Below are 19,532 nucleotides of genomic sequence, written 5' to 3'. Positions count from 1 at the left end.
GATTTGACCTCCGAGAATCACCATGGCAGGCTAACATTGCGGTGAAAGAAACAACATGAAAAAGTTTCGTCTCGGCCAAATGGGATGGGGCATGGTCAGCCGCAAAGAGTCGGTGACATAAAGTTTTCGATCGTGACATTAAGTCCTGATCAGATTTTCCGAAGCTTTCCGAGAAGCTTTATGAATGAGGGCAGTAGTACGCAAATTCCGCACGACTTAAATAAAATGTTCGGATTAAAAATGGCCGCCGGAACATAGCATAATCATTCAGTGCCTTGACTTGAGGATTTGGAGCTTTGCAGCTTTGGCAACTCTTCTGGAAAGTTTTTTTTTTTGGGGGGAATTTTTGACCTTTTTTCCAGAAGCACATTTGTGACGTCACACATTTATATGGCTCTCACTCACCATTCTTAATTCATCCCAAAGGTGTTCTATCGGGTTAAGGTCAGGTTTCTGTGTTCATCCACATCCGAGTGTGTCCTCCATGACTTTATGGACTTTGTGCACTGGTGCAGAAGAGCCAGCTCCAAAGTTGAGTGCATGGAATTGTCGTTCTTGACTTGATATTGCTCGATCGAACGTTTGAACGAGCCAAAGCGGGACTGTTTATATCTTTAAATTCCGACAACTTTCCTGTGTGCTAGTTACAGCGCCGTCCTATATCAGTCAGCAGCCTGTTTATGAAACTCTCTTCCAAACCCAAGAGTCAGAAACTGAGCCAAGCGCTTCAATACTCTGCCAGATCAAGCGAACGTGGGACAGAAGGTTGGGCTTGACGCAAAAAGGGAGGGGGGGGGGCGTTAGTTAGCAATCCTTCTACTGCAGTTCTCTGACCTACCTCCATGCTGCTGAGTTCCAGTGTTTACCCACACTGTTAACTATTACCAAAAGGCTGTGTATCTTGGCTACAACCCAATTCTATTATCAAAGGAGACCCAAGCTCTGGAGGCTTTCCTAAAGGCCACGATTTTCACCCCTATAAAACCAAACCCGGGCACCAAAGCACTCCTTGTAGTTTTCTCCCAGCTCTCATTCTCCTAATGCTCTTGCTTGAACATGCACATTGGTTAAACTGCACTTGGAAGGTAATGGGTTTTTTTTTTTTTTTTTCCTTTTAATAACCACTTTCATCTCTGCCTTCATTTTCCTCAGCATTGCTCTCAGTGCAAATATTTAAAATGCTGCACATTATGACTATTTTATGAAAGAATAACTGGTCAACAATTGTTTGTTTTGTAATGAGGGATTACAACGATCATAATTTGATGTGTTCCCCATGATAATTATGATCTAGCGACACGATAATGAATTGGTGTTGAGAAACTCATTTCGAACGTTTCCAAAGACAGACGTATTTCAAATGTTATGATGAGAGAAGCTCACATGATGCAGATTTCTTCAATCTGATCAGAATTTGGATTCAAATGATTTTTTCCTCACGATCAGGCCTTTAATCCAAATCAACTGGTCCAGTTTATGTCCTTGTCTGTGTGTCCCATGGCAATTATTTGATCAGGTGTGCACCCATATTAGCTTCTGTCTGTTCTCATGCTATCATTGTTGCCATGTAAACATCTCTTTTTAAGTGTGACTACTTTTGTGTTGACGCATTCATGGAGTCTGATTTCCTGAGGTGATATATAAACAAATGACACTTTGAAGTGTGTGATGTCAAAGTCCGATTTTGCTCTCCTTAATTTGACTCTGCTGTTATTTGTATAATAGTTAGGCTATTTCTTTTGAGCCTTTTTCTTTTCTCTCCCCCAGGCCCACGATACCTTTTGTTTTCTCGAATAATGATTTCCTTTTGGGTCACCTCTCCCGCTTTTCAGGGTAGTGAAAGTGGATCTGTCCAGAGCCTCTCTATTACATAGCTCATCAGATAGGGAGGGCGAGATAAATCCCCTCTGTATAATAAATGTCTCATATTTGATCTTTATAGGTGGGAGTGATCTCACAACATTGATGCCTCTCAAGGGGATAGCTTTCACAAATACTGGCTTTTTAGTATGAAAAGGATGAATCCTATTTGCCTTTTGATATTCATAAAAAGTGCCCAGTGAACAAAATGTCAAAAAACGCACACACCCTATTTTTTTGTTGTTGAAAGCATGACAGGTCATTGGATCGGACCAGCCTACTGGTGTGAATGATAAACAAGTTAACTCCCCCATTTCAAGTCCCTTTATATCATACCTCAACCATAATGTACAGGAAAGGGTACTTTTTGCCTTAGCAGTTCAAAGTTCAAACGCAGGGCCCCGGCAATCATTGACTCGGTCACCGTTTTAATAGAAAGGAATGTACTGGCAAATCAAAAGGGAAGATTATAAGAGTTGGCTCGAGAATAAACAAGTGATTGTAAATAAATAGGGCGGGCTGAATGCCAGGCGTCTATATAATATTGCACGCTTGCTGTTGGAATGAGAGACCGCAAAGACGTAGAAGGCAACACGAATTGTGCGTCGCTATCTGCATTGGGTGTGCAACACATCTTCAGGCCAACATTCGAAACCTTGGCTTGTCAATTATTTTTCAAGGAGATTTCTTTCTTGTAGATCATTGGCCACAAGAACTACAGGTGTGTTCCATCCAATGGACTTTTAAGCAACAATTATTTTTGTGTGTGCGTGTATAGCCTGAGAAATACGGTACTTTTAAATAGCGTTTCAAAATCCAATGTGTGAAATTTTAAACCCTATGCGTCCGACTTTTTACAAAAGTTGGAAAATATATTTAATTTTGAGCAGTATTTAGTTTGTTTTGTTTTCTGTGTCACAACTGCCTATGTTGGCGCCAAGTCCAGTTGAGTCGGAAACCGGTTTTAAGTCCGTGTTCTTTATATACCTGTTCAGTAATTGCACACTTTACTGTCATCTTTTCGGATATTGTTAGATCTCTTATCTGATGTTGTCATGCTGAGTCAACATTGATAGCTGCAGGTTTCGTCAGTCAGCCAGTATCAACGGTTTCTTTGATCAGAGTCACTTTTATTTTTTTTAGTCTGTGAAAAGCTTGAAGGGTGCAGCCAGTGGAGCGGCAAATGAAGGAAATGTGATCCCATTTTTTTTTTTTTTTTAGACTGTGTTCAGTTTGCTCAATGAAATGAAATTTATAATAGTGGAATTTTGATACCTCCATCCGTATTTTTAGAATAAAAACAATGAAATACCACCTGTGTGAATTGATGATGCTTTCGGATATAAAATCACACTGACTTTAAAGCAGCATGCTAATTATTTTTACTGTGTACGTATGCAAATGATACTGTTTGTAATTCTGTACTGATTTTGCCTTTGAAATATGTTATTGCCGATTCCAAAGAATTATCGCCCTGAAAAACTGACTCTGAAAAGGACAGATGAAATTTAAACTATTAATTTCTTGCTATTGATATTACCGCTTGTTAGCTAGTTCGTTTTTAATATGAGTACAGATTATGCTTAGTCGCATCGATTGAGTAAGGTGTGCGTGATTGATGATTTGTGTTGAGCTTCTCCATCACCGATATCAAACATAAGCCCCGGGGGCCAGACCTGGCCCGCTACATCATTTTAGTGACCCTTAAGGCAACTCGTGTGTCAACTCAATGTTTCTTGTTAAAATTCCAAAATCGTCTTCCCTTTTAATAACAGTGAGATATTGTTTTTTTAAAACCCTACTTTGAAAATAAAACAGAAAATGGTTAAACCTTTACCCCATGCAGAGTTCAGTGCTCATTGGCCCTTTGTGGGGGTAACGTTGGCTAGCAGTATAGCGTGATGCACAAGTGTGGGGAACCAACTGGTTATGGTGGTTACAGAACAGAGCAGGTCGCTGGGATATTTGCGTAGGGAGGACACACAATACCGTACCTACTCTCCTAGTACATGATGCACTTTGGGCTAAATATAACTAGAGGGATCAATGTGGTGTCGAAATCGGTGCTCGACTTGACACGACCTATTGCGAACGAAGAGCGGAAGTGTTTGTTTTTGTATTTTAAGACCTGGAAACAAATGATAGAATGCAAATGAAGAAATCATATCATGTTTGTTTGCACTCCAATAATTGGATCAGGATCTTTGATTAGCCATTGTGATAACATCATTGGTTCCCCCAGGGTAACTGTAGTCTGAATAGTTCCCCCTCCGCCTGCATGGCAATACAACACCTTAAGTAATCTCCAGGCTTTGGACTATAGCATACAATCAGGAGCTCTGGTCTCTCCAGTTGGAATAATATCAACACCCCCTGCCCTTCGGAGTGAAATCTTAACCGCTCACAATTAAAGCCTGTCAATGAAGGGCCAGCTGTTGCTCGCCCTCTGCCGGACCGTTCCGACCCTCGGACGGATGCTACGAGTTCAAGCCTTCTGCCTCGCACACACTCCAAAGCATAAAACGTCATTACCGGCACGCATCAAGTTACAAAGCATCAAGCTTTCCACCCCGCTGCTAACGAAGAAAGTGGTGGGAAACGTACACGCCATGTGCTACTACACACCCAGCATCTGCTCTTTCACACAGAGTTTCTCAAGGCCACATGTTGTCAGGACACCGTTCCGCAAGCATACGATCCAAACGGAATGAAGCGCTTGTTAGTCTCCTAAAGACATCACAAGCAGCTGGGCAGACCCTTCGGTAAACATTTCCGATTATGGATGGTTAAACAAATCAACGCCTGGCTGGGAGAGACAATATCAAGCCAGCTGTTCTAGGTTTTTTCATCTGAAGAGGATCACTTGATGTCCCGCCGTGCAGCTGCACGATTGAGAACATGCGTACGACAATAGTGATCCACGTTGTCCCTTAAGCGGTGTTAAAAATGGTTCGAGGGATCCACCATTTGTCCAGCTCGCATTCATCTTGAATGCATTTTGCGAGTTTGACAATCCTCCTGGATTATTTTCCCTTTGAATAAGTGGATCCTATTGTTTATTCCCTGTTGCCACCACCTGTTTGCAGCTGTGGATGAAAAGTATCTGGTGCATTTGGAAAGCAGATCGTTTTCCAAGCTGAGTGCTTTCCTAAACTGGACAGGGGACAACCAGTGTCCCCCCCCCCCTCCCTCATTTTGTCTTGTTAAAGTATGTGAGAAAATCACAAAATCGCCATTAATCCATCTCCCTGAGACATGATTGGAATAGTTCTCTTCAAGTGTGTGTTGAAATCTAGCAATCCTTTTGGAAATCAGCTGTGGGTGTCCTAGTTCTCATGCCTTGTGCTTGAATGTTCTGTATGTGTTAGAGCGGAGTATTGAGATTCCTGTGGCTGGATTGGAACCTTACCGTAAAACAGGGTTAAGTAGTACTTCCTGGTTTCTAATCAGCATTTATTGTCAAAGATGAAATGCAGTATTTAAACCATAGGTGTCCAACACGAGGCTCGGGGGCCCAGATATGGCCCGTCATGTCATTTTATGTGTCCCGTGAAGACAAATTGTACATTGAAATGAAAAATTTGGTTCACTTTTAAAAATATAGTTATTGCTAGCCATTCATTTTTTTCAAATATTTTAACCATTTTGGTCATCCGAAGGAAACTACGATGCAGCCCGCGACAAAAAAAAAAAAAAAGTCTTTCTGTAGATTTTTTTGGCTATTTATTGGCTCCAACTTGTGTAGCTTTTGAAGAGCTACGTCGCGTCTGCAGTCTTCGTGGTCCTCTAATCAGCAGCAGAGCGGGCTAAGCTAAGTCGATGGCCAGGGTGGAAGAAAGGCTCGGGATGAAAGAGGATAGATTACATATTCATCTGGACAATTTAGAGGAAGTGAAGCCTACAGAGATGCCTGTCGAAGCACCATGACGAAGGGCAGATTACACACACAGGTGCAAGTGTATGACACGCACCTCGGTCTCGTTCAGGCTTCAGTCTCCGTCGCAGACACATGTTTTGCCACCTTCAGTCCGCTATGTTTTGTCGAAGGCCCTCATTTCACCGAGGCTGACGTGTTTCTTCGTGTACGGTCTTTGTCGCTTATCATCAATCTACGTTTCTTATCAGTTTCCTTTTATACACAAGTTGTTTGCTTTCCACGTCTGTTGTTGCTCCCCCCCCCCCCCACAGGTTGTTATAATAAAGTCTTACGTAATTACTTTTTTTTGCCGTAAAGCAGTCTACTAAGGCATTACGTATGCATTTCAGTAATAATTTGGTAAACTACAATGTAGTGTAAACTATACTTGAGAATTTACAACTTTGTGATTTTTAGGGCCTCCATTATGTGCAGCCTGTGTCAAAAAGTCAGCAGCCTGTGCACATAAATGTCAGTCATGACATTTACAGGCTTCCAGTTGAACATAGCGGCTGTTGCGCAATGTTTTTAATTCAAATTTTGAATTGCCCCAATTCAGTACCAATTAATTCAAATTTTATAATTTTTTTGACAGCTCACTTAATGATCACCGTTTTAGGCGGAATGTTTTTCTCAATAATAAAAACACTTTATAGTCTAATTTCTTATTGCTCATTGTTGACAATTTGTGAGGGAAGGTTTTTTGCTCATTTATTTTCTGCACGGCATTTTTATTAATGACTGAATGCTTACCTGCTCACCTTGGGGGTCTTCATAGCTTGTCAGGCATGTTTTTTTATTCACCTGCCTGCCTCATTAGCCCCAAGGCCCACTTTGACTGCGTTCTTCCAATTGGACATGCACCAAAGGAGTGTCACAGGTCTTTGCTTAGGGCCAGATTCATCTCATTGAAATACTACAGCCTCTAATTAAGCTTTTTTTTTTCAAGGGAGTGGCAGCTTTCATTATCTATAACTCAGTTTGGAAAGTTGTCCTGGTTGTGTGTTTTCTGGCCAGGTAAAGTAATGATGGTGAAGACTAAAAAAAAAAGTTGTAGTGCATAGCAGCAACAGCAAAGCACCTGGAATTCTTATCTCAATTTTTCTATTTGGGTGAACATGTAATGTGGAAAACATACTCGATGTGGAAAGTTGAAAACAACACGACTTCCTTGTCGGACAAGTGGCTTTCACCTGCCAGTTGAGGTTTCGTGATTTGCTCGGACAAGTTTTTGCCAGTTTGTGTTTTGAAACTTCAAATCAGTTTGCTCATGTGGTAAATTTGAAATATATGTGGGGAAATAATACATTAATGAGCAAGTAACATGTTCCTTTGGTGGGAGGAAGTGCTCTGGATGTCCAGAGGGGCTACGTGTTGAGACTCACCCCCCCCCCCCTCCCCTCCCTAGCCGTTTTCCTTTCACACCCCATGCGCTGATCTCCCGACACATTCATTTCTCCCGAGGCGACAGTAGTGTCTCCTTTTCACTAAACTGTCTAACTTCTGAGGTCCTTGTGATGAGACCAACATAGTAGAACACTGCCAACATCAGCTTCAACTTAAAGTTCAATAAGGTCAAATCTGCACGGCATGAATTTCTGATTAATTTGCTTTTTTTTTTTAAATTATTTATTAAATAATTGATCATTTTTGTCTATTTTGAAAAGTAGACCTCTTTCCAGGCTATTGTTTATTATAATTGAGGTTTTTATTCCTCTAAACTGGTGTAATGTGATAATGTGTAAGCGTTAAATGTTTACGTTTTTTTTGTTGCTTTCTACAAGCTTGGATATACTTTGAGCAGCTGGGGCTTTTTAGTGGTTTGCCCCTCAGGCAAGTGATAAAAACTTTTCCTGGATGGGAGGTTTGGAAAAGCGGGCAGATGTTAAGAGACTCTTCACTATTAAGTGAGAAATTCATTTACTGGCGAATTCAAATGCATTTTTTTGGGTGAAAAATTAATTTACTGCAGAATTCAAATGCATTTTTTGATGGAGTCAAAATATTTGCTCATTTAGTAAACCCGCTTGGACGTCCGAGAAAAGCACTCGTTCATTCCGAGTTCCCCGGCTTAGCATGACGTGCACAGCAGTCTGCGCAATGGTGATGACTCACGTCGGCTCTCTCTGTGTTTCCCCGCGGATCAACCGGCTGCGTCTCGATGACTAACCATCCTCTTTTAATGTGCCGCTTTTAATTTCATAGTTCAGTCAAGATGACGGACAGCAGTCTCCATAATCTTCACACACCCACTGCTTACCTAACACCGCATTACGACAAGTGTAATTCCTCACGTCTTACTGAGCTTGAATTTTATGAGTCATTTTTTTATGATCTCTGTTGTGCATGGATATGGCCGGCAAATTCAAAATGAGGTGATTTTCACATTAGTCCGCGATGATAAGCAGGTGCGAATGTGGAAAAATCGGGGACGCCGAGTGCTCGAAAAAGGTCAGGGTTGTTGTTGTTTTTCCTCTGATGTGGTTTTGCAGGAAAAGAGCCTCAGCCAGCCTCAGTTTGGCAGAGCTGGCCTTTGCCACCCGCTGCTGATTCCTGGAATATAAAAGCCTGTTAAAGCTGGTTCTGATTTGTAGGCCACCCACTCAGCGGTACGATTTGAACGGACCTTACGAGAGAAAAAAAAGAAAAAAAAGGAAGGCGGTGCTTTACAACTGCCTTTATCGCTAACCTGCCTGAACTTTTTATGTGATCATTTACGACAGTCTACAGTTAAGACTTCCTACGCTTGTCCTCTCCTCTTGGCTGCTGCAGGTGTGTGCCGGGAAGATTTGTTGCCTAGTCTATACAAAAGGCTCACAGACAAGAATGGATCAGGAATTTCTGGTTCCCGGTACCTCCCCTCACGTGTGTTTTAAAGAAAGACCGAAATAAAAGATCAGAAACTTTATTGTCACATTGTTGTCATTCACCTGCTGGTAAGTGGGACGTTTCCTTCCAGTACTGCACAGGTGTCCAACTCAAGGCCCGGGGGCCTGATACGGCCCGCCACATCATTTTATGTGGCCCGCGAAGACAAATTGTGCAATAAATTCATGTGTCATGACTTTTACTTTCTTCTTTTAGAATTGCAAATAGTCTTCACTTTTAATAATATCTTTTAAATATTTGACCAGTTTTTACTCGTCTGATTTGAAAGCGTGTTATTTGTCAGTTTGTTTTGGAGCTTTTACTGTGTAAAATATGAGGTGCTCGTACATTTATTTGGGTTGTCATAATGGCCCGTGAACAAAATGAATTTAACACCCCTGCTGTACTGCTTAATTAGAGCTGTCATTTGATCAAGCAGACAAAAAAAAACCCAGCAGACATTCTTGACTCAGGTGACCGTTGATAATCGTCATTGTCGAGCCTCCAGTTGACTCCAGTCGAGACAGCGTTCTTGAGTCTCCTTTCATGAGGTCACCCTCTTTTGTGTCGCCGGGTCGCACAGCGTCACGGAGACGCCGCCCATCTCCATAGCGCTCGCACCCTTAGGGCCAGATGAGGACAGCCGGCAGAGGAAGTGTAAAGGTCTAATGTTAGACTGCTGATGGAAGGATGCTAGATCAGGTTGCAGAAGCAGCTAGCTTCCCATTGTCAACCTGACTTGATCTTCCTCACTCATTGGATTTGATCTCAGGGTCTTGGACCCTACCCACAGGCACTGACTGCAGAATGTCATAGCGGAAATCTGAATTCCTTCCTACCATTCATGAAGTCGATATGAATGGCGCACTGGACTATAAGCTGCAGGGTTCAAAAAGTAGTCGGGAAAATATCGAGGCAATTTAATCAAATATATTTTGTCCTTTGCATGGAATTGATGCATTTTCTACAAATTCCTATGAAAGCAGCCCGGTTTTAATTGTGATTGAAAATAGCTTTTGTTTGACTCATACTATAATTGCCATTTAATGATAGACGCACCCAACACAAATAGAACAATGCTTTATATGTTTTTATATGGGACCTTTAATTTGTAGTTTAGACCAGTTTAGGAAAGCCATACTTAGGTTGTGATGTTTGCCACTATTGTGTAGAAAAGGAGAAGAGAAACTGTCAAACTTGAAAATATCACAGAGGGGGATAAGTACACTTGGCGATTATTATTATTTTATTATTATTTATTATTATTACTCCGGTACACATTCCTACGGATATAACGGCTTGACATTTGTAAATAATCCGACGCGTTGCGACTGTCAGGCCGGAGTTTAAATCTTCTAGTTAGCAGATAGGGCAAAGAAAAATGCCAGCCAGCCATCGTTGAGGTGTCCCAGGAGAACTTTGTCTACTTTCTTTGGTGGTTGGCCTGGAAACCACAGCCAAACTGCCTTTAGTGAAGAGATTTTAAGGTCAATACGCGTAGCCTCTTCTGTAATTATGTAGCCTGAAATATTTCAATGAGGAACAATGTATAAATAATGCCATCTTTGTAAAACCACATTGTATCCATAGTGGGCCAGTATGGCTGTCAACTCGTATACTACACAACAAACTGATGAATAACTCGTTTTGAAATCAGAAAAATTGTTGAAATATTTTAAAATGATGGCTAGCAATAGCTCTATTTTTTTAAGAGAAGACAATTTGTGGCAGGCCACATAAAATGATGTGGCGGGCCGTATCTGGGCCCCCGGGGCCTTGGGTTTGACACCTATGAAATATCAGCCTTAAAGTTTTTACTGGGGCACTTTTGCTGGGAAGAAAACCAGGTTCATGTACACACTTTGGATTGACGAGAGTGGTGTTCCAAAGGGCAACGTTTTACGTGTTTACCTGGCCACTTCAGTGGATTCCACAGCCTGCTGGCTGCGACGCTGAGGTCGAGGCTCCGGTGCCTACATGTCTGCCGTCTCCTCCGGAGACATTCTTAGTCTGATATCACTGCTGCATGTTCAAGAAAAAATTTGAAAGTACATATTGAAACAGACGCTAACAGAGTGGGAGGGGGCGGGGCCAGACGGGCGCAGTCATTGTGGATGTCGCATCGCCAACTATGAGGCCTGCTCGCTTCTCGCTGTTTGTCAATCCCAGTTGATGAAAAAAAACAAAAAAATTCAGACAGCTAAAACGTTTTTATCTTTTTAGCATGGTCTGGTGAGATTATATTGCGATGTCTCGCATGATGTCGTTTTTTGTGCAACTTCAATGGTGTTTTTTTTTCTTCTTTTCAACAAATGTATGAGGTCAAAGTCATGTATAACCTGCATACATGAAATGCCTTCCCTGAATAATATCCCCCCGACCCCCCCTCCCGGTTTTATGATACACACGTGCGCTCGATGAGGAGATTGAAGCGACTTCAAAGCGGCGTGGCAGCATTTCTCTCAGCCCAGCCTGTTTACACTGCTCAGTGGAGTCTGCATTCCTCTGTCTCGTTTTTCCACGGCATTCCACGTGGAGCTCCATGCTCTTGGCTGCGTGCCCACGCCACGGCAACGCTAACCGCTCGACCCCCCCCCCCCCATCGAACATGACATACAAAGTACAGTACGACTTACCCGTCCGTTCAAACTAGTCGGGAATCTCAACGGAGATGCTGTTTTCAACTATTTACTGGCAAGTTGCTAAGGAGTTGCTAAGTGTGCGGACAGTGTGACCACATGATCACCGGAGAAGATCACGCATAACGTGGAAAAGCCTTTCATTTATTTTTCCTGTGTATTTTCTGTTTACTTTCCCTCGATGTCACCGGCTGACATCAGTGGCGTGTTGGGTGACATAATGTAAGGGTAAAATTATCATCTGAAGTTTTTTTTTAGTTTGGAATCTTAGAATGTTCTTTTGCCAAGAACATTTCTGGGTGTACCACATCCAAGTTGAAAGTCTAATTCAGTCAAGTAGATTCCTTTTGTTTATGACAGATGTCTTCATAATTTACTTGAAATGTGGCACGTTATAATATTTTAGCATGGAGTATTTTTGCTCTGTTTACACATTGAGAGAAATCTCAGCTAGGTAGACAACCTCAAAAAAATCAATTTGCAGTTCCGAAATTATAATTCTTATTTGCTTTAAATATCTTACATTAATTGACGTTTACCAAAAATGACTGACAAGGTTGAAAAGTTCAAATTGTCTCTCTTGGTGATGTTGTGGAAACGTGAGCGAGGTGGAGTCATCCTGCAGGCCAGCGAAAGGCCAGAGGAAGCCTGGAGGACGTGTGGACGTAGCCTCCGTGTCTCCATGGAAGAGGGATCGCTGCAATACTAACAAACTGTTGGGTTAGCAAGCCGCTGACCTGTTATGACAGGGAAGTGTTGTGTTTATGTTTAACTCGGGGGGGCTTTGAAATGTATAGTGCAGTGTTCGCCTGAGGCTGATGGAGCGCTTCGAGTTGTTAGTGGTCGCCATTGTGTACATGTATGTGGTGTGCTTTGAAAACGATGGCAAACTTTGAAAAAATTTGAAGAACTTGCTTTAAAAAAAAAAAATGGCGGGCAGACAAAAATTGATAGTCATTTTTCTTTCCGTAACATGTCCCCTTTAACTTTCCCATTTATAGAATATAAACATTTGAATGAAGTACCCACCCTTAAAACACATCCAAGCCAATTAAGCCCTCATCATACTTAAGTCAAGTCTCATTATGGGCTTACGTTTCGTCGTCATTCTCTGTGGTTACTGAATGTAGGCTGACACTGTTGATAAAGAAGACGAACGTTTTGTTTTGACAAGTCCAAAACACTAATGTCTTCTCCTTTGCATTTGTAAGGAGATGCATTTTTTTTCTTTTCTCAATTCCACCCAAGAATTGATTCAAACTGCCATTTTGGCCGTTTGCTCAGATAAAGGACGATTGAAAAAAGGCGAGCCTCAGTTTGGAAAGTTGGCTCAGACGTCAAGTGCATGAACAGACGCTTAATTTGTGTAATCAATGTAATTGCTCCTTATTAATGAGAACCGCCATCTTACACAATCGGCAGGGCGGCTGTATTGATGCAGTGCCGTTTATACACAAGGTGCGTCACATAATTAAAAAAAATAATTCAGATATATACTTGGATCTTTGATTGTGTTATTTTGTTTTTTCAAAAGCATCATAATTATCGAAATAGTTTTTTAGGTGTGTTATCGGTAATCCGTCTTTTCATTTGAAAGCCAGCAAAGGTGCCAAACTTGGCCGCTATTAAGAATTGTATTATGTCCTTGGCACAAAAAGAAGAATGCCAGGGCATTTTGCAATCTTTACAGCAGGTTTGTCTGACTGAGTCACTTGCTCAATAATCAGGCTGGAAAATGTGTGTGCTGTGCATGTTTATCTCCATTCTGTACATCTTCTGAGAATAAAACCCAGAGTGAGTGGATTTAATTACTGTACAGGTATTTGCTGATATGCACAAACCTGGCAGGCCTGAGGGCTTTAATCCATGAGCAAAGCTGTCTCTCTTCCTTGCTCAAACACTATTTATTGCAAAAGGTGTCTCAATATCTGTTCAATGGATTCTACTTTGTCTTCTGTGGTTAATTTAATTTCTGAGTTTGATTCATTCTGTTCATCGGTAGCGGTGGATCAACTCTTGACTTTAAACTCTTCCATCTCTCCCCAAAAAACATTTGTTTTTAAATAAATAATTTTTTTTAAAAAAGCACTTTATTTAGGGCTGAACGTTTTCCCCCTAAATAATGCGATCGTGATTTCATGTATATTTATTTTTATTATTTTTTTTGTTTTATTTATTTTGTTGAATATAATAATATGTTTTTTTTGCACTCTACACGTGATGTCGACAGTTCAATCCAATAGTTCTTTTTCGGAAAAAGATAAACTGCCAGTAATTGAGTGGTGGAGCCTGATGAGCTTCCTCCCGCCAACACTGGCTGGCAACAGATGAACTAGAAAGTCCTTTTGCTGATTATTGGCAGCTGAAAAAAGAACATCCGCAGGCCTAAGCAAGGGGAAAATATTATTGACTTCTCACCACAGCTACTATTTATTTTTCTCTTTTTCTGTGCATGTATTTGTTATTGAAGCTGTTACGTTTTTTTTTTTTTTCATTTGGGGGGGTGCTCTGAATATTTTCGTAACAGCCTTTGATTGAACTGGAAAGGAATGCCTTTAATCGTGGCTACAAAAGAGCCAAGGGACATGTCCCCGTCAGTTTGCAACAGATCTAGACAGATGAGGAGGAGGCGCAATGGAGGAGTGAGCATTGTTAACAGTCTGTGGGGAACTGTTTGCGTGCCCTGTGGTTTCTTGTCTCTGTGAAATGGAGACTTGGTGATTTGGTTTCCCAGGCCCCCTTTTTTTTTCTCTCTCAAGGCCACACAAAACCCCCCAAATGAAGACGATTCAGTCTGTCCTAATGCTATAGAGAGTAATTGCAGCCATCTAAAATAGATGCAAAACACCTGAAGGTGGCCTTTAAAATGCCTGACCAAAATGATTTTCAGTGTGAAGTTGAGGGACAATTTTAAAAGATTTTAAAAAAAAACCACTGTAATGTATCGTTTTTTTAACGACCTTTTTAACGTCTCCCGTATGCGGAGGTCATGCCATCATTAAACCATCTTGTAAAATTGTCTTTTGTTTGTTAGGGGGGCCGAGTTAAAGTGTAAGCCTTTAATTCGGCAGCTGGCAGAACAGTATGCTGCATTACTTCCTGAGGCGGCCATTGTTTTTGTATTTATAGGGGGCGGGGGGGGGGGGGGGTTCATTGGTCAAGAAAGGGCTCCTTCTTTCTGTCACTAGCTATTGGTGCATCTGTCATGTTTCTGTATCTTATTCCTCCGCTTTGCTTCTGACAGACAAGCACCAGCCCTTTGCATAACATTACGTCAAATCCCTCTCGACCAGCTGTTGATGTCACCCCTGGGGGGTAATTTAGAGATTTCCGCTGGGGTAAGACGAGGGTGGGGGCCCCGTTGACCTCAGTCTGCAGCCACATGAATGAATATCGGGGTAGGACCTGGCCGTGATGGACTAGTGGTCTAGCGGCGGGGTGGGTCCATTTTGCTCGGGTGGGTTGATTTGTGAGCTCGATTGAGTTCTCTAACCTCTTGTATGAGGGCTTTTTTTTTTTTTTTCCATTATTAGCTCATTCAGTGCCAATATCTTTGACGTCTATATCCGTCAATGGTGCTGAAGTCAAACTAACTTTCTCAATGATATTACCTTCATTTTGTAAACTGTGTCTCATTTTTTCATGCAGTATCACCCTTTGTCACTGTGCAACACCAGCGAAGATGAACGGCAAGAGGGTGACTTCATCACCATCGTCAAACTGGAGAAGAAGGTTCCCCGCTGTCTTCCGCTGCTGGATAAGGTAGACATCTTGATTCCTTTTTCAGTGGCTTTCAAGGGCAGACCTCACTTGTCCCATCTCGGACCTATCCGAACCAGAATATAGGCCATGTGCATTTTTGCTTCCCTCTAATATGAGAGCAGCCAGAACTTATAGATAGATTCCACCCACAATGGTTAAGATGTATGTTCAAGCGACCTGGATCTCCCTTGTGTTTAAGTATTCTTCCATACAAACTTAAAAGTAGTGTGATTTAAAACTGTTGCTATTTTTCTCCTTTTTCAAGTGGTGGCAAATTAGCAGGCAGGAGTAGAGTTAGGGAACTGCCTTTTTTTAACTTGTGTTTTCTTTTCCCCTAATTTAAAGCCATGTTGTAGAAGCCTGGCCGCCACGGCGATGATGTCGAGACATTTCCCACACAATTTTTTTTTTTGCCCGCCGCTTCGCTCGCTCGGTGGGAACTCGGAACCAGTTTGGGGAAAGGGAGGGATGTCACTCAAGGCTTAATGCAGTAATGGTTTTGATTAAAGCCTTAATGGCAGCACTGTCGTACAAAAGGCCGAGCGCTTCCTCCCTCTCCCGCCTTTGAAATCGGGAGGGAACGAGGGAGGGTGTTGTTGTTGTGTGTTGTCCACCCACCTTCGCCCATCACTTTTTGGGCTTGGACTTCTTTTTTATTTATTTTCAGCGGGGGGATTTCATCATGCAGCTGCTGGTTGGTTTGCTCTCCTTTGAAAAGGATGAGTCAGATGGTTTGGATGTGCGGTTCTTTGAATGAGACTTGTTTACAGTTTAGTCTGAGTGGAAGCCACCCCAGTGATCTATAGATACTCCGATGCCCACAGAGGGTTCTTTTTGCACCACACACTAAAAATAGACTGGAAACTAAATAACACAAAGCTGCCAAATTTTTGGATTATACTTAGTCTTTTTTTTTTTTTTAGCTTAGCTCCTCAGTAAGGGCAAAAATCATCTTTTTTTTTCCTTTCCTCTCCCACACTCTCTTTACCATTTATTGTCACTTTCACACAGGCGTTGATTGAAAACCTAAATCATAGGTGTCAAACCCAAGGCCCGGGGGCCCTGATACAGCCCGCCGCATCATTTTATGTGGCCCGCAAAGACAAATTTTGCATCGACTTTGTCTTATTACTAAAATTAACAAATTGTCTCCACTTTTTAAAATGAAAGATATTGCTAGCAATTTTTGTTAGCATTCTTCTCATTGGTCCACCAACCCTCCTATGACTCTGAACAGGATAAGCCATTTATGAAAATTAATGGATGGCTTAGTTGTCGGAAAATCGTTAAAGGCACTTTGTCCGTTCGCGTGTTCATGTGCGTGAATCCAAACCATCTTGTTGCTTCAGCCACTTACCCAACCATCAGATTATATTGGGAGTGATCTGTTATTGGCTTTTTTTGTTATTTGGTTTTGTTTACACGAAAGCCTTGAAACAGTTCTCAAAGCAACACATGACTCACTGGGCAAAGACATTAACAACGGCCGAGTCTAAACTCCACACAAGGCTTCCTGTACTTTGCTCTGAATAAATGCTGTAATCGACAAAGTTCAAAGCGGAGTTTTATGCTCGGGAGGTTTCACTGACTTTTCATTCGCGCACAAACCATCTCCATCACAAAGAATTCATCGTTTCTTGTGAGAACAGTGCTCGCACTGATTGAGTGTTTCGGCCCATGCCTGAACCTGTTGACTCTTATTGAAAGCCTCGCTCATTGATTCTACTCGTCTCTGATGAAAAGAGCTTTGCTACAATTGTGCCGTAATCCCGTTGTCGTCAACTCGGCTTTTCCTGTGGATGTTTGTTCGCTATGAGATCATGTTTCTTGAAGACTACTTTCCAAATTTTTAATTATTTTTTTACTCATATCAAATCATGAACAGCGACATCAAAAATCGTTTTTCGTGCATTCAGATCCAGATAAGTATGCGTTATATTATGATGACAGTGATCACAGAGATCATCAATCGATTAGCGGTCAGAAATTTGCTGCATCACAGCCATTCGTTCTACGCTGCCATTCTGGCAGAACTTGTCAAAGTGGGACATTGCCATGTCTTGTTCATGCGGACCTCGCGGCGATGCGCTTTAAGATAATGAGATGCGTGGTTTTGCCGCATTTTAGACAGCTGCAGTGGCTTTCAACATGAAAGTGTCTTAGTTTTGCCTCATACATAAGTTATATGCTTCATATATACCGTAATTTTCGGACTATAAGTCGCACCGGAGTATAAATCGCACCAGCCATAAAATGCCCAAAAAAGAGAAAAAAAACATATATATGTATATAAGTCGCTCCTGAGTATAAGTCGCCCCCCCCCACCCAAACTATGAAACAAACCGCGACTTATAGTCCGAAAATTACGGTAAGTTAGCCTGCTCATTGCTTGCTAAACAATGCAGGCTAACAAATAGGTCCTGTGTCATAAACACATTTTTAACACAGTCGGTGCAGCAACACGTAAAGGCAGACATTTTTACAACCTCAAGGTGTAAGTCTTATAATGTACATTATATAGACTGCTTATTTGCGTTACTAAAATGCATTCCAAAGATTTTTTTTCTGTGTTTTTGTGGTGCCATTCATTTCATTGAGGACAGATGGTTTGCGATAAGCGTGTTTTGATTTACAAGTGTGGTCACAAACAAATGAATCTTGTAAAAAATACCCTTTGGCCTAACATGATACGCATTGTGTCATAAGATCTCCTTTGGTGGTCACTTTGGGATAAGTAGTTCCAGTGACAGGAAGTGGTCAAAAACAAGGCAAGCCCGGAGAAAAATGACCCTCATGACAATGGTTTTTGTCTTGTCGGGTCTCATTACCGGTAGGGGGTGCCTCTGACCTCAGTCTATTTCTGCTTGCTGTTTTGCAGTTAAGAGTTTGAATTGCGACAGCGGGAAGTTTTGTCCAATATATTTCTTTCAATTGCACGAGAACACATCTGGAAAAGGCTTTTTTTTTTTTTTGAGAGGGTAAATCTCAAAAGCAGCAGGTACACAAAGAATGAGATCTGGGTTTATATTCATTTCCTCCCTCGTGAAATGTTTTTTCAGCTAGTCAGCGCCAGAATTTTGAACACTTCAAAACGGATAGACGATACCTGTTCCGCAAAGTTTGACGTCCAATTTTTTTTTTTTTTACAATACTCCAGCAGGATCCACTTTTATCTCCACACACTTTGAAACCCATTTACCTCTACATTTTTAGTGTTTCAAATCATACCATATACTGTGTCATCATTGCTTAAAAATTAGAAACCTCTTCAAGGATTTAAAAAAAAAAAAATAATCACTCTTCAAGTTTCCTTTCTTTCTGTTTGCCCCCGGGGCAAATTCTCTGTGCTGCTTGACTCTGCTTTCATCATTTCCATCTCAAACGCACAAGCTTCATAATCATGTAAAAGTAGTTCAGGGCACATCTTTTGCCATCCCTCACAAATGTTTTTTTTTTTTTTTCCTGCTTTTAACTGCTCAAAGCAAAGTCCTCTGTTGTTGCTTGCTTGACCCTCATGCCACAATCTTTTTGCCTCCCATTTCCCCTGTTGCTAAAGTTAGCCACTGTCTTATGTCAATGAGAAGATAACTTTGGAGTAAGCACTTCTAATGGTTACCTTCTTTTCACCCACTTTGAATCTTTCTTTTTTACTTGACGTCAACCATTGCAGTCATTTTTAGGGCACTGTGATCCCACTTGGGTACTTTCCTTTCACTCTGACTCTTTTCTTTCATAATGATACTAACAGGCAAACCACAGGAGTTGTTTTTAATCCAGGCAGATCCGTGGGCATCTTCTGTTTTGTTTTTTTAAATCCTCATTTCTAAACAGGTACCACATGACTAACATGACCTCAAAAAGTTTTTGTTTCTGTAATTTCCACTGAGACTTCAACACCGCTAACTAACAAATATCAACAATAAAAATATGGAAGACAATTAGCGTTTTCAATTACCGTATTTTCCGCACTATAAGGTGCACCTAAAAACCTCAAATTTTCTCAAAAGCCGACAGTGCGCCTTATAATCAGGTGCGCCTTATATATGGACCAATATTGAGCCACTACAGCTGGCGTGGCCAAAGTCCGGCCCGCCGGCCAAATGTATATGTATCTTATATATGGACAAAGTTTTAAAACGGGCCATTCATTGAAGGTGCGCCTTATAATCCGGTGTGCCTCATAGTGCGGAAAATACGGTAACTAGCTATGCATGCTTAATGTAGAATGAAGAGTCTACAGAGAAAAATAAAAAAGCACAGGAAGATGCATGTAAACTTGAACAGAGTTTCAGATTAAAGTCACAGAGTTGTTTTGACATCTTGTCAAGTATCTGCTATGTTACAAGTCCAAGGACACCCCCTAGATAAGAGATTAAGCTTTTACCCTCACCCAAACATGAGAAGCTAAGCTAAAACCCAAATTCAAAAGCTCTTTACTGCTCGTTTGCAGTTATTGGAAAACTTGTTTTGTCACCAGTTGAGGTAAA

At 41.4% G+C, this 19,532-nt stretch overlaps 1 protein-coding gene across 3 annotated transcripts in view; it reads left to right on the top strand.

Moving 5' to 3' along the window:
* Positions 1-1,048: 1,048 nt before the first annotated feature.
* Positions 1,049-19,532, top strand: part of LOC133148769 (E3 ubiquitin-protein ligase RNF43-like) — a 32,986-nt gene continuing 14,502 nt past the window's right edge. The window contains exons 1-2 of one of the 3 annotated variants that reach the window (XM_061271703.1): positions 1,049-1,085; positions 14,932-15,045. Coding sequence is in view for 1 of the 3 variants with exons in the window: in XM_061271704.1 (XP_061127688.1) it covers positions 14,926-15,045 (120 nt within the window). In the remaining 2 variants the exon portion in view is untranslated. Of the gene's footprint in view, positions 1,086-8,209; positions 8,228-14,812; positions 15,046-19,532 lie in introns of those variants that run through there. The other 2 variants (XM_061271702.1, XM_061271704.1) reach the window with 2 other exon arrangements.

Source organism: Syngnathus typhle, unplaced genomic scaffold, assembly GCF_033458585.1.
Source record: "Syngnathus typhle isolate RoL2023-S1 ecotype Sweden unplaced genomic scaffold, RoL_Styp_1.0 HiC_scaffold_157, whole genome shotgun sequence".
NCBI classification, from domain to species: domain Eukaryota; kingdom Metazoa; phylum Chordata; class Actinopteri; order Syngnathiformes; family Syngnathidae; genus Syngnathus; species Syngnathus typhle.
The sequence above is the reverse complement of the archived record's forward strand: the minus strand, read 5'-3'. Positions and strand labels throughout refer to the sequence as shown.